Source organism: Pelophylax lessonae (assembly GCF_965119305.1).
Source record: "Pelophylax lessonae genome assembly, chromosome: 5".
NCBI classification, from domain to species: domain Eukaryota; kingdom Metazoa; phylum Chordata; class Amphibia; order Anura; family Ranidae; genus Pelophylax; species Pelophylax lessonae.
The window spans coordinates 365,947,757-365,962,055 of record NC_138772.1 but is presented as its reverse complement, the minus strand read 5'-3'; the positions used below and the strand labels follow the sequence as shown (position 1 = coordinate 365,962,055).

The 14,299-nt window shown below is 41.3% G+C and overlaps 1 protein-coding gene across 1 annotated transcript in view; it reads left to right on the top strand.

Moving 5' to 3' along the window:
- The window catches only part of CNDP2 (carnosine dipeptidase 2), a 222,344-nt gene that overhangs the window by 28,911 nt on the left and 179,134 nt on the right, over positions 1-14,299 (top strand). The window contains exons 6-9 of the mRNA XM_082258975.1: positions 2,908-2,992; positions 3,931-4,091; positions 10,083-10,247; positions 12,875-13,016. Of these exons, the coding sequence (XP_082115101.1) occupies positions 2,908-2,992; positions 3,931-4,091; positions 10,083-10,247; positions 12,875-13,016 (553 nt within the window). The remainder of the gene's footprint in view (positions 1-2,907; positions 2,993-3,930; positions 4,092-10,082; positions 10,248-12,874; positions 13,017-14,299) is intronic.

The following is a 14,299-nucleotide window of genomic DNA, read 5'->3' as shown; positions in this document are numbered from 1 at the left end:
TGCTCCCTGCAGAACACAAAAGCGCTGCGGGAGGCATTCCCCCATCAACGATGTTTGTATTGATACGGGGGGTATCAAGCAATTTTATTTTCTTACGTGGCTTTCCTAGTTTCCATCTGTGAGCTTTCCTAGTGTACAAGCTTACTCTGTTTAATCTCAGAAAAAGTTCTTTCATCTAGAAAATTCTAGATGAGTACAAAATGGCATGCGTATGTATGTATCCTGAAGCCAGATCTATTTAGATAGAACTGTTGCCTTATAGCAATCTTTTCCAGCTGCCTTTTTTCTGGTTTGAGTTCCACTGTCCATTAGATGCCACAAAATTGTCATCCAGCACTTTTTAAACAAACAATTTAAATCTCAGTCTAGTTGTCTAAATTTATAATAGCCACTTTAAGACCAGGCTTTTTCTGGCACTGTTTTATCTTCACGATATTCTCTCTTATTTATACTAGCTTTACAAAATGGAAAAAAGCAATAACTAAGACCGGGCCTTTTCTGACACAATTTTAATTTTATTTTTTTTTTGCTAGAAAACTACTTATGCCACCCGAACATTTTACTTTTTTTTTTTTTTTTTTGCAGAGACCCTAGAGAATAAAATAGAAACCGTTGCAATTTTTTGTCACATGGTTTTTGCACAGCTGTTTTTCAAACACAAAAAAAAAAAAAAACACTACACTTTTTAATATAAAAATAAAAAAACGTTTCCATCCCAATTTTTTTGTAAAATGTGAAAGATTGTTATGCCCGGTAAATGGATACCTAACATGTCTTTCATTAGGACGGCACATGCACGTGGAAAGGCAACAAACTATGGTACTTACAAAATCTACATAAGGTGATGCTTTAAACACCTTTTACAGGTTACCTGTTTAGAGTTACAGAGGAGGTCTAGTCCTAGAATAATTGCTCTCGCTGTAACGTTCACTTTGTGTCCCTTTTTGTGTGGTACACTCACAAAGGGATGGGATGCTTTTACCCCCCCCCCCCCCCATTACTTTTTATTCCTTCTTTGTAATTGAAATAAGGTTGACAGGTTCTTCTTATGTAAAAGATTTGGAGTCAAAAAGACCCCAAATCTCTCTGCTTTAAAAAAAAAAAAAAAAGATTACCCTGTCAAGACATCGCTCTGGTTCTTCAAGGATGATTACTCTTTAATCAGCTATGGGACCAGCCGGCAGTACCGTTGGATTGTTTCTTGGGCAAGCCAGCGGAATTGGCAAGCCAGAGAAACACCGGTGGAAAGTGGGTCGTCCCTTCCTGCTGCTTCTGAAAGCATTCCTGTGGCTCATGAGCCGCTCGCAACGCTTTCGTAAGAGCCAGCCCGTCAGCTGGAAAAAAAATGGGGTAATGGCTGATTGAATCAGCCATAACCTCTGTAAACCACTTCAAAGCCCTAGCGGTGTGTATTTATTCTGATTTGCAGTCTTGAAGAGGATAGTCGATCAGGAGACTAATGTCACTGCAGGCTGAGAATTACTGAAGTAAGGACTGATTGGAAAGGTTGAAAGACCTGATCCTAATACTATTTGTGGGTGTGCCGCCATCATCTCTCCTCACCGGTTAAACAGTACAACCATTTGTGTTTAGGAAGTGTAAGGAGGTTTAGATAAAGGGATGTTCAGTATTTTTGACTGCCTTTAGATTGTAGCAGACGGGGGGATTTACTAAACTGGGAGCACAGAATATCTGGCACAGCTGAGTTTGATAACCAATCGGCTACTAGGTGTTAGCTCTGGTACACATTGATGCTACTTTGAAATTGTGCTACTTCCATTCCAAAAGTAGCAGGTCAGCATGATTTCAGGTGGTACTTGAAAAACATCTGTGCGTCTTCATGCACAGATGTCTATTAAAGTCACACCCAAAATCGTCAAAAGTGGTGCAGGAACTACTTTTGCAATTCATTGGTCACCGCAAAGTCAGCATAGCCCTGATTGGAAGGGTGCCATTGCCGGCAATAGGCTGTGACTTGTAATGCGATTTGACCTGTCAAATTGTATGACAAATCGCTCCAATGTGAACGAGGGCTAATTGTGAAAGCTTCATTGAACAAGTAAATACATATTCGCCAGCACACCAAGGCTCTTGCAAAAGCAGTCCAAAATGTATTGAAGTTACGATCACATCAAAAATGGTGCAACATGTGATGTCTGACGAAGGGGTCCTGTGCGGCTCCGAAACGTTGCACCATTTTTGATGTGATCGTAACTTCAATAAATTTTTGGACTGCTTTTGCAAGAGCCTTGGTGTGCTGGCGAATATGTATTTACTCGTATCTAATCCAGTTGCCAACTCGTGATCGCTTCAGCACCCAACACATAAGAGCCTACAAACCAGGAAGGTGTGCGATAGGAATATGTACTACATGAGCTTCATTGAACAAGCTGATTGTTTTACTAAAACTGGAGCCCGGAGAATCTGGTGCAGCTGTTCATAGTAATCTTCCCCAAAGGGACTTGGCAGTGAAAGGCTACCAACCAGAGAGTACATTTTTTCTGCCATAAGCCTTCATTTGCTGTAAACATCAACATGCGTCTCTGGCATTCATAGTCAAATTAACCTTAAGTTACAGATAGCTAGAAATATAATCCATTGTAGTATAGGTGGGGCAAATCATATTTTTCTTTGCCAAAATATTTGTTAAAACAGTAATGTTCTTAGTCTACTAGGTTAGTAGAATTGCTGTGAAAATACAGAATGATTGGATGGAGCTCTCTGCTCTTATCTATGATCTAAACTATATCTATAGGCCTGTTCCAGATGCCTGTCTGCAGGTCTCTTCACCAGTGGCAGTTGACACCTATTTTCTGCAGGGAATTCTGGACAATAAGTCCTCTGTGATATTAATTTTTCTTCTGCCAAGTCATAAGTGAGTCAATGGTATATTTATTCTCTTTGTAGGTTGAATGCAGCAACAAGGATCTTCACTCAGGGGTCTATGGAGGCTCTGTGCATGAGGCAATGACTGACCTCATTTTTCTTATGGGTAAGAATTAGACACCGTACCTTGGGGTCGTCTTTATTAAGGTGTTGCTTAAAGGGGCTTTTCACTTTTCAGCAAATTAAAACTCCCTTCATTAATAGTCCCATGCCAGGTAGTAATGTTCACTTACTTAGACCTTTGCCATCAGCTGTTCTGCAGTTGTTAAAGGGTTGTATGAATAAATAATGCAGCTTAGCCTCTTCCAGTTTAATGCAGCTATAGTCTAGGGACAGTGTTTCTCAACTCCGGTCCTCAGGGCACACTAACAGGCCAGGTTTGCAAGAAAACTGAAATACATCACAGGTGATATAATTTGCTGCTCAGTGATTGCCATATTCTAGTCTGCATCTCCCCAAGGTAATAATTAAAATCTGGCCTGTTAGTGTGCCCTGAGGACCGGAGTTGAGAAACACTGGTCTAGGATATCCATGGATGTGATCTGCCGTATCGTAACAGGTTGTGCCACTCGAGGCATTCCTGCAGCCTCAGAGCTGCTTTTTTCGCTGCTGTAAAAGAAACCGACTTTGGAGGTCAGGAGAGTGAAATCACCTGCTTTTTGGTATCGGGCTACCCAGTGGGGTTAGACAAGGTCCCTTTTTTGTGGTATTTTTCATATTCTCTTTCTGTATTTTTGTGTAAATTGCACTACATTTTATCTATTGTTTATTTAGCATCGCTTGCAAATGTTCCCATTTAGAAATCAAAACCATAAATCTAATCAATGTGCGTTAGAGATTGAAAGTTGCTGCAAGCAACATTAGCGGTTCTCCTTTCTACATGTAGTTCATTGGCTTTTGCATAGTGTATGAGAATCAATTTCTAACAGCTGTCTAAAAGCTAACCGCTTCACAGAACGATAACATGGGCAATTTCCTAGTGGTCATCTAATAAAAGTACAGTATAGTTCCCCTGATCATATTCTGTGTTTTTCTTTTCTATAGGAAGCTTAATAGACAAGAAAGGTAAAATCCTTATCCCTGGAATAAATGAAGCCGTAGCACCTTTATTAACAAAGGAAAAAGAAATTTATGACAAAATTGACTTTGATCTTGAAGACTTTGCAAAGGATATTGGTGCTAGTAAACTTCTACACCCCACAAAGGTAATGGATCACTGTGGAACAGAAGTTAGATTTCAAATATCTTGTTAAATGTAGAATGGAAATAGTTGGGTTTATCTAATCTCTCATTTCTTTATAATGGTTTTTAATTAAAATGTATATGGACAAGCAAGTTTGCTCACTAAAGGATAAAAATATTCAAATTAAAACCCGCGCTAAAATATATCTATCTATCTCAATGTATACATAAAGGTGCAAAATGTCAAAAGTTATTAGTGCTAAAGTGCAACGGTGCTACATAAAGTGCAGTCCAAACAAAACTAGTACATAGTCCACTAAAAATATCAAAGTGCTGGACAGAAAGTGCTTGAAGTGCTCCACACGGTGAAAAAGGTGCTCCAAACGACCCCTTTGGGGATCCGCTCACCAGATATTAAGGATAATCAAGCCTCAAAGAGCAGAGGTTCTCCAAAATAGCCCAACAAAGCCTCCAGCCTTCAATAGTAGCCCCCTCTCAGTCAAGCACTCAGGAAGGAAGGGAAGTTGCCAGACATAGTGAATCCCGCAAAATATTTATTGAAATTAATACCTTTTTAAAAACTACTCACAACAGTATATGGTGTAACAACAGCGTTGTATAACCACATTAAACATACAATGCGTCCACTTCTGGAAGCGCCGCTGGCGTGCGTTCCACGGGATGTTTCACTAAGGGATAAGTTCACTTTTTGTAACCTGTTTCAGGTTACACCGGTATACAGGGTGTAACATATTACTGTTGCAGCAGCCCTCATCTGCTGATCTGAAATGCTTTGCAGGCTCCTAGTAAAAAAAAAAAAAAAAAAAAAAATTTTTTTTTTTTTTTTCAAATTAAACTTATCCTTTTAGATATCATACTTAACTGTGCAGCAGGTTTTGGTTCTCCTACAGTAAGCAGCTGTAGTAAGGTATTCAGAAGGGGTGGAGGATTTATTGGAATTTTAGCTTAACCACTTGCCTCAAGTATAACGTACTTGTACTGCGGCAGGGTGGCACTGCTGCACCAGATCACATGCCTAGTACTTGATCCAACACTTCAGGGTCTGGGATGCGCATGCACGCAACCGGCCACCCTCTGTGATTATAAACTGCAGAAGCCGATATGTGGCTACCACAGACTATGTCCACCGGCACCCGCCGATGCTTAGGCAGATCGCCGTTCTGGCTCTCTGCTCTCTGTAAACGAGGCAGATCGCTGTTCTTTCAGAAGGGAAGGCATGGATCTTGTGTTCCTGCTAAGCAGGAACATGGATCTCTGCCTTCCTCTAGTAAAAGCACCCTCCACAGTACACAAACACACTAGGTAGGCACACAGTTAACCCTTTGATCGCCCCTAAAGCTTAGCCGCTTCCCAGCTAGTGTCATTATTGCAATGACATATGCATATTTTTAGCACTGATCACTGTATTAGTGTCACTGGTCCCCAAAAGGTGTCAGTGTCCTATTTGTCCGCCTCTATTTCGCAGTCCCGCTATAAGTCGCTGATCAATGCCATTACTAGTAAAAATGAGGAAAAAAAAAAATCTCCTGTAGTTTGTAGACGCTATAATGCAAATCTATCATTTATATGCTTATTTGGATTTTTTTTTTTTTTTACCAAAAATATTTAGCAGTATACATTATTAGCGTAAATTGATAAAGGAATTTGATCATCTTCTTTTTTTTCTTTGTTTTATAGGCGAAAGTAAAAAATGTTGTGGTGGTTTTTTATTTTTTCAATTTCTATTTTTTTTTTCTTAGCGCAAAAAAATAAAAACCGCAGAGGTGATCAAATTTCACCGAAAATAAAGCCCTATTTGCTTGTGGGGGGTGGGGACAGGACATTTTATTTGGGTACAGCATTAAACAACTCTGCAATTTTCAGTTAAAGTAACGCATTTATCGCAAAAAAGTGGCCTGGTCATGAAAAGGATAAATCTTCCGTAAGTCAAGTGGTTAAGTCCCAACTATGGGCAAATAAAAATAAATATTCCTTGCAGTTGGGCTGTGCCTGCACTGAACGGTTTGTTTGCTAGTTTTTATCCAGGGGAACAATGAAAGGAAATAAACTACCTGATCCTTTGATCTTCCCCGCAGCTTCTGCGCCACCACGCTGTAGTGGTTTAGGGGCCTGAGGTCATCAAGACCAGAGCAGGATCCATAGCCCTACTCTGGACTTGAGGAGGCCAAGGGACAGTCCACTGCTGGATCATGGGGGGGCGTTGTCTGCTGAGGGAGAGGAGAATCGGGTACGGAAACCGTTTCTCCTCTTCCATGGACAAAAGTTAATTACCGCTGCAGTGGGGAAAAAAAAACACCAAGAAGGAAAAAAAGGTTTAAGAAGGGATAAAGGTGTTTACTTACTAACTATAAACTTTTGAATTTAGTTGGGAAGATACCGGAGTTTGATAAAAGACCACAGGGGTGTGTATGTATGTATGTATGTATGTGTGTGTTCTTTTTTAAAGGATGTATCCAACTCCCAAGCAGACCTTATTGCACTGTTTGATTGGGCAGCTATGTGGCAAATTAAGTTTAATTTTAACAAATGTAAATGCATACATCACACATTCTATGAGGAGAATCCATGATCAAGTAGGATCTGGGTGTTCTGGTAGATCATTGACTTAATAGTATGCAATGCCAAGATGCAGTTTCTATAGCAAGATTAAATACTTTCTTTTATTAGGAGGTATAGATGTGTTAAGGGGAAACCTAATTTTGCCCCTGTACAAATTATTACAAAGACCGCATTTGGAATATGCAGTTAATTTTTGGTCACCAGTTCACCAAAAGAACGTTTGGGAACTTGAAAAGGTTCAGAGAAGGGCAAATAAATTGAGCGGCATGGAGGACCTTGGCTATTAGCTGAACTGTTTTTATTCTTTCTTGAGAAGATCTGGTAAAGGAAAGCTGTGATCACCATGTATAAAAACCTAGATGGTCCTTATAGTGAACAAGGCGCAAGGTTTTTCAGCTGTGTATGTTTCCTTAAGACTGTAGAGGGAGAGTGTCCTTTCCCTTCACTCATGTTTCTAATTACACTCAGTTCCCTGCCCTATACTGTGCAGTGTATGACATCAGATCACCTCCCCTGCCTCCTGAAGCCGAGAAATGCTGTCAAAATTCTGTACTTTGAAGGCCTGAAGAAGAGCGAGAGTTGCAGATAAACAAGTACAACGTATGCAGGAGGATTTGTTTTCGTCTCAATCACCTGAGGCTAGTCACTTCACTGGAAATATGTAAGGGCTTACAACCAATTTTAAGGTCCGTACGAAGGAAAAGAGGTGATGTGAAAATGCAGAATATACTCCCTGAGGAACTTGTTCTAGCTAGCTCATTGGACAAATTATATTTGGCTATTACCATTAACAAATAACATCAGGAAAAATCAATTTGCGTAAGGGTATCGGGAAGGATTTTCTTTTATTTTTTTTTTCCCCTGGCCTAGTAATTTAGACCATGCTTTAAGGGATCGTTTACATGTGCGGTGACAATTTCTGCCCCTCTGAAAAGCAATTAACAGTGGATTGTTCAGCTTTGACAGTGACAGCCCACTGCACTGTATGTCAACTACACTGATTACACATGGATATAGCATGCTTGCAAAAACATCTTCTCTGTCTCGTAAACCATAAAGTACACATTCAATTACAGAAGTCTCATTTGGCGGTGAGATTTCACTACGCTGTAACCATTGCAATGTGTACTAACATGGCTGCTAGCTATGTTAACTTGCAGTTTGGTGGTTGGGGGAGCAAAATGCCGCTGCTTAACTGCCTGTTTTTTACTGCCTCTTGTCAACGTGTGTGAAAAATGCCTAAAGTGTTTGGTTTTGTTTTGTTGTGCTTTCTTCTGGATCAACTGTGAGCTGTGGGTTCAGGGGTTTTGCATATGTAGGTTTTTATTGCCGGTTCACACTTGTGCGGCTGCGGAGATCGCATGTAATTCGGAGTGCACTGCTCCTTCATTACATGCGATCTCATGTGCGGTGCGAATTTCAGCCATACACTTTGTATGGCTGAATTCGCACTGCATCCGCACCAAAGACGCACAGGAGGCATTTTTTAAGCCGCATCAAAATCGGATTGCACAGTGGTTCACACTTGTGCGATCCGATTCTGTGCGTACTTGCAGATCGCACTGCGATATGCAATCAAACTGGGGGTGCCGTTAACTTTTAATTGACACCCCCTGCGTATCGCATATGGCAGTGTGAACTGCCAGATGCGCGGATGCGATGCGGGAACACGCTGCATATTCGCAGCGTTCCCGCATCGCACAAGTGTGAACCGAGCCTAAGATCAACTGTGAGCTGTGGGTTCAGGGGTTTTGTATATGTAGGTTTTAATATTCTATTTTTTTTTTCTATTGGTTGAACTTCTAAACTTTCCTAAGGGGTGTGTGTGTGTGTGTGTATATGTATATGTGTATATATATATATATATATATATATATATATATATATATATATATATATATATATTATTGTGTGTGTATATATCTCGCACTAGGTGGGCAACAATGAGATGACCTCCAAAACAGGAATGGTTTTACAGATGGAGGCCACTGAATTCCCCCTCCTCTACTCATCTTTTCTGACTGTTTTTTTTCACCAGTTTTGGCTAGGGTCAGTGTCACTGCTGGTAGCATGAGGCTATACCTGGACCCTATAGAGGCTGCACAGGCAGTCCAACTCCTCCAGGATGGCACATAATTACTTGCCATTGCTAGAAGGTTTACAGTGTCTACCAGCACAGCCTCAAGAGCATGGAGGAGATTCCAGGAGACAAGCAGTTACTCTATGAGAGCTGGACAGGGCCAAAGAAGGTCCTTAACCCATCAGCAGGACTGGTATCTGCTCCTTTGTGCAAGAATGAACAGGATGAGCACTGCCAGAGCCTTACAAAATGACCTCCAGCAGGCCACTGGTGTGAAGGTCTCTGACCAAACAATCAGAAACAGACTTAATGAGGGTGGCCGGAGGGCCCGACATCCTCTAGTGGGCCCTGTGCTCACTGCCTGGCACTCTGGAGCTTGATCGACATTTGCCATTGAACACCAGCATTGGCAGGTCCACCACTGGCGTCCTGTGCTTTTCACAGATGAGAGCAGGTTCACTCTGAGCACATGTGACAGACGTGAAAGCATCTGGAGAAGCTGTGGAGAATGTTATGCTGCCTATAACCTCATTCAGCATGACCAGTTTGGTGGTGGGTCAGTGATGGTCTGGGAGGCATATTTATGGAGTGACCTCTGCAGGCTGGACAATGGCAACCCTGACTGCCGTTCAGTATCATAATGACATTGTTGGATCCATTGTCAAACCCTATGCTGGTGCAGTGGGTCCTGGGTTCCTCCTGGTGCACAACCATGCTTGGCCTTATGTGGCGGGAGTATGCAGCCAGTTCCTGGAAGATGAAGGAATTTATACAATTAAATGGCACCCACGCTAGCCTGCCCTAAATCCAATAGAACACCTCTGGGACATTGTTTCGGTCCATCCGACGCTGCCAGGTTGCACCTCAGTCTGTTCAGGTGCTCAGTGATGCCCTGGTCCAGATCTGGGAGAAAATACCCCAGGACTCCATCCGTCCTCTCATTAGGAGCATGGTCAGGCATGCATACAAGCACGTTGGGGCTATACAAACTACTATTTTAAGTTGCTGCAATGAAATTTCAGCATAATGGAGTAGCCTGCTGCATCATTTTTATCACTTTAATATTTGGGGTGTCTTTGAATTCAGCCCTCCATAGGTTGATAATTTTCTTTCCATTCAATGATGTGGCATCCTTTTGTTCCTAACGCATTGAGATCTGATGCGTTTTTCAATGTGTTCGTTTTTTTTTTTTTGTTTTTTTTTGAGGTATGTGTGTGATATATTATTATATTTATATTATATATTTACACACACAGTTGGTAGAACTTTCTAGTTGGTAAACTGCTGAATATGCACAGGCACCAAACCTTATTCGTGAGTCTTTTTTTGTGACCCATTATATTTCTATTTTCAGGAAAAGATATTGATGAACAGGTGGAGGTTTCCGTCTCTGTCTCTCCATGGCATTGAAGGAGCTTTCTCTGCAGGTGGAGCCAAAACAGTCATTCCTAGAAAAGTCATCGGAAAATTCTCCATAAGACTTGTTCCAGACATGAACCCCGATGATGTTAAAAAACAGGTGGGATTGTTTTCCATACCCAGTTTGCCAAGAATGTTTGTTTGTTCCTTCTTCCATACACAAAACAATAGAGAACAGTAAGCCCCCGTTCACACTGGGGCGACCTGTCAGGCGACCTGGTCGCCTGACAGGTCGCCGTAGGTCGCCTGCCATAGAGAAGCTGCGGACCCGTTCTAATAGGAGCGACACAAGTCGCTCCGACTTAGAAAAAGGGTCCGGAGCTTCTTTGGGGCAACCCGGAGCGACCTGCATAAACTTCAATGTTATGAAGTCCGTGCCAGCTGCTCCGAGGCAGCGCGCCGCGACCTATGAGGTCGACCGGCAAAGTAGCGTCGCCCCAGTGTGAACGGGGCCTAGGAGTTGGGGTGTTCTAGTACCTGCTTGTTCCTTAGCCACACTTCTTTGCCACCATGATCTGTTCCCAGAACCCCATAACATCCCAAACAAATGCTGACTTTCTGAAAGTCAGTATTAACACAGAGCCTAGCAGACCACTTCATGTGACAGGATTTAGGCCCAGTGATTGGATCCTCAAACTAAACGTTATTCATGCCCCATTCCTGGAATGGCTGGGTTTTTTTTTTTTTTAATGGTACTGCATAAGATCCATATTTTGTGAGGAAGAAAACTTCATCTAGCACTGCCCACTTGTTTAGCAGGATTAATGAGAGTATGACGAACCTAATTGGCTTCCTAGGAAAATACATCTGAAAAATGCAAATAAATATGGTTCTACGTAATTGAGTTTACACCTATTTTTTTTCCTCCCTGTATATGTATGTATGCTTAGTGTATGAACATGTGGCCAAAATCTAAAAAATACAACTGATTTATCAGAATGCTTGCATATTTGCCCCTATGTTTCTTTAAAGCAGGAATTACACCCAAAAGTAAAAATCTAATAGTGCAGCTTACCATTAGATGTGATGGTTGCATTAGTTTTCTCTTTTTAGGCTTTTTTCTGTGTCTTTTCACCTAGTGATCTAGCCAGTGGCTAAAGTCTGTATGAAGGAGAACAGACACCTTTAGACAGCAGCATTGTCAGTCCAGGCAACAGGTGTGTCAGATGTACAAAATATGTTGCAACCACACCAATCTATAACTAGCCTTTGCAGCAAGGTGCAAATGGAAGGGCAATGCACATCACAAACAAAAGTTTTCCCAGCTCACTTATACAATACCTGCCTGTAATCTATCCATCCTTATGTGCTCCTACTATGGAGGCTTTGGAAATTTAGAGTTGGAACCACAGTATATACAGAGGTCTTGTGAGGGCCAGTTCAGTTGTTTTGCAGGCTGGTCAGTAAGGGTGCTGGAATTTTTATGATGTGCATTGCCCTTCCATGTGCACCTTGCTGCAAAGGCCAGTTAAAAGATTGAGCTGGTTGCCACTTTTTTGTACAGTTGGATGAATTGGTGCAGGGACACATGGGATGCCTTCTCTACCATTTGTGCTCTTGCTCTGTGTGACGTCCACCCCCGTGCCTTTTTAAGGAGGGGTTGGCTCCCTCCAGGCATACCTGACATCAATCTATTGCTATATCTGCTCCTATTTTGGAGGCTCTGTAAATTTTAGGGCTAGGACCACAGTATATACAGAGATCCCTTGGTGTGGACACTGTGGGTTATGCATATATTTGCGAATGTTAAACTGGGCCAATTTAGTTGTTTTGCAGGCTGGTCGAAAAGTGTGCTAGGAAATCTTTTGTTTTTGTTGTGGGTTAGACGTACTAGATTTAGATACACTAAACAAATTGAAGCCAAACTGCAGTTAACACTTTATCCCAAATGGGAAAATCTTTTGCTGTAACTGATAAAGGTTTTACATGCATAAAAGCTGATCATTGTAAACACCCCTGTTGGTGTTAAATGGTTTATCTCATCCCTCCAACTGCTACATCTGCTGGACAGTTTGTTCTAATAAAAAAAGAAGAAAAAATACTTATTTGCCAGATTACTAGGTGTAAATAAAAGAAATCAACACTAAAGGAAAACAAATGCAGCCACCACGTAGAATAATTGGTCAAGCTGCAATATAAGAAATGTTTGCTTTTGGATTTAATACCGCATTAAAAATGCTGCGAATACTAAAATACATGCGTATCCTGCCAGAAATGTAGTTGGCCTCTAACTTCCTGAAGTGGGCGGACAATAGTGCCTCTGCTGCCCCGAAATAGCAGAAGAGGGGAGAATTTAAACTAGGAGGATTAATGAAGATGAGGGGGGGTGATGACATGGATCATCAGAGAACTGTATGATAAAACGGCTTGAGATTTTGGTGCAGTAGCAGAAAAGTTTTGAGTTCACTTCAGAAAGTTGGGAGTTCACTGCATTTCTGGCAGTATATATTTTTCAGTACTTTTTTTTTTTTTTTTTTTTTTTTTTATCTTTTTTTTTTGTTTTTTTTAGACACAAACTATATAGAAAGACTCAGTCTGTGGATGTGCTTGTACTGGACATCTGTGCTGAATATTTGAAAAGATAGATGTTGTAATAGTTGAAAACTTGTACGCCATAATACACTATTCTTATCTTTAAAAAAAAAAATATCACTGTAGTATTGATTTTGTTTTGTAATGCTCTCCTGAATGCCTAACTAGGCTTAACACTGCATACTTACATTAAAGGTGGAAGATTACTTAACCAAGCAATTTGAATCACTGGAGAGCCCTAATAAGTTCAAAGTGACAATGGGCCATGGAGGAAAGCCTTGGGTGTCGGACTTTAACCACCCTCACTATCTTGCTGGAAGGAAAGCCATGAAAACCGGTATGAGAGTGGAAAGCTTTTCTGGGTATTTTCAGTGTTTCTCAGTAGACCTCTCTTGAGAGGATAAAGACTTTGAGTTGTATTGGTTTCTAGCAGGTTGGGTTGCCCTAAACAAATGTTGTGCTCCTTTTTACACACTACACTTTATAAGTGCCAAAATAATCGCAGCCAGGGGATTGCTACTGGAGACTCAAAAATGTCAGGCTTGTATGCATAGATCCCGTTATAACTTGCTGTCTGCTAACCAACAGCCTTCTGGGGTGAAATAAACCTGTATCGTCAGTGAGCTGTAGCAAGTCCAGTGAAACCTCTATTTGCAGCGCACTAAAGAATAACAGACTTGTCAAACCTAAACAAGCATTTTATGGTGCTAGTATAGGTTTTGTACAGCAAGACTCAAACACCATTAGGATTTCAAGTTTTTTTTTTATTCATACAAAAATTAAATATTCATATTCATATTACATCACATACAACAATGCAATTGCTGGTATAGGGGGGATCTCCCTAACGAAAATGGATAGCTCTAGGGTTTATATGGGAATAATGCCCAGACCCAGTATTACATGGGGGTGACCACTTAGTGGGGTGGGGAGATCCAGCTTAAAGTCCCGCTCGACATTTTTCACGACAAATGCGCTTTTTCAGGAGTTTTAAGGTTAAAAGGACTTGTTCTAAGCAAGGTTAAAATATAATTCAATCTAAAATACAATGCACTAATATCTGGATACTGCATATAATCATTGGTGCCAAAATGGCTATACTTATCAGTATGATTTTATATATGTGTATAATGTATGTATGTATGTGTATATATACACACACTCTATAATATATGTGTGTATGTATGTATGTATGTATGTATATACAGGGCTTTTTCTTTCTGAGAGAAAATAAAAGGTGCAGGAACTTAACCACACCCCCCCCCCCCCCAAAAAAAAATCCCCTCCCAAAAATGTCACTAGCAGTGGGGGGGGGGGGGGGGGTTTAAGGTGGAATCAAATACCAGGAGTGCATTATTTACAGACTGGAGAGTTTGGTGGGGTTACACAGAGTGTATAGTTCAGGGGTGCGCTACAGAGTGCAGAGTTCAGCCTTCTTCCACAGCTGCCTAGCTGTGCATCCCCCATCCACATCTCACTTATACCCCTCTTCTCTAGTACCTCCCCTCACACTGTAGATGGCTTTGCCTCTCTCACTTGCAGGGAGATCATCCAGTGGTGGAATCGGCATTCACATTGCACCCCAGGCACCAGCCTCTTTTGTCCCCATACTGCACTTGG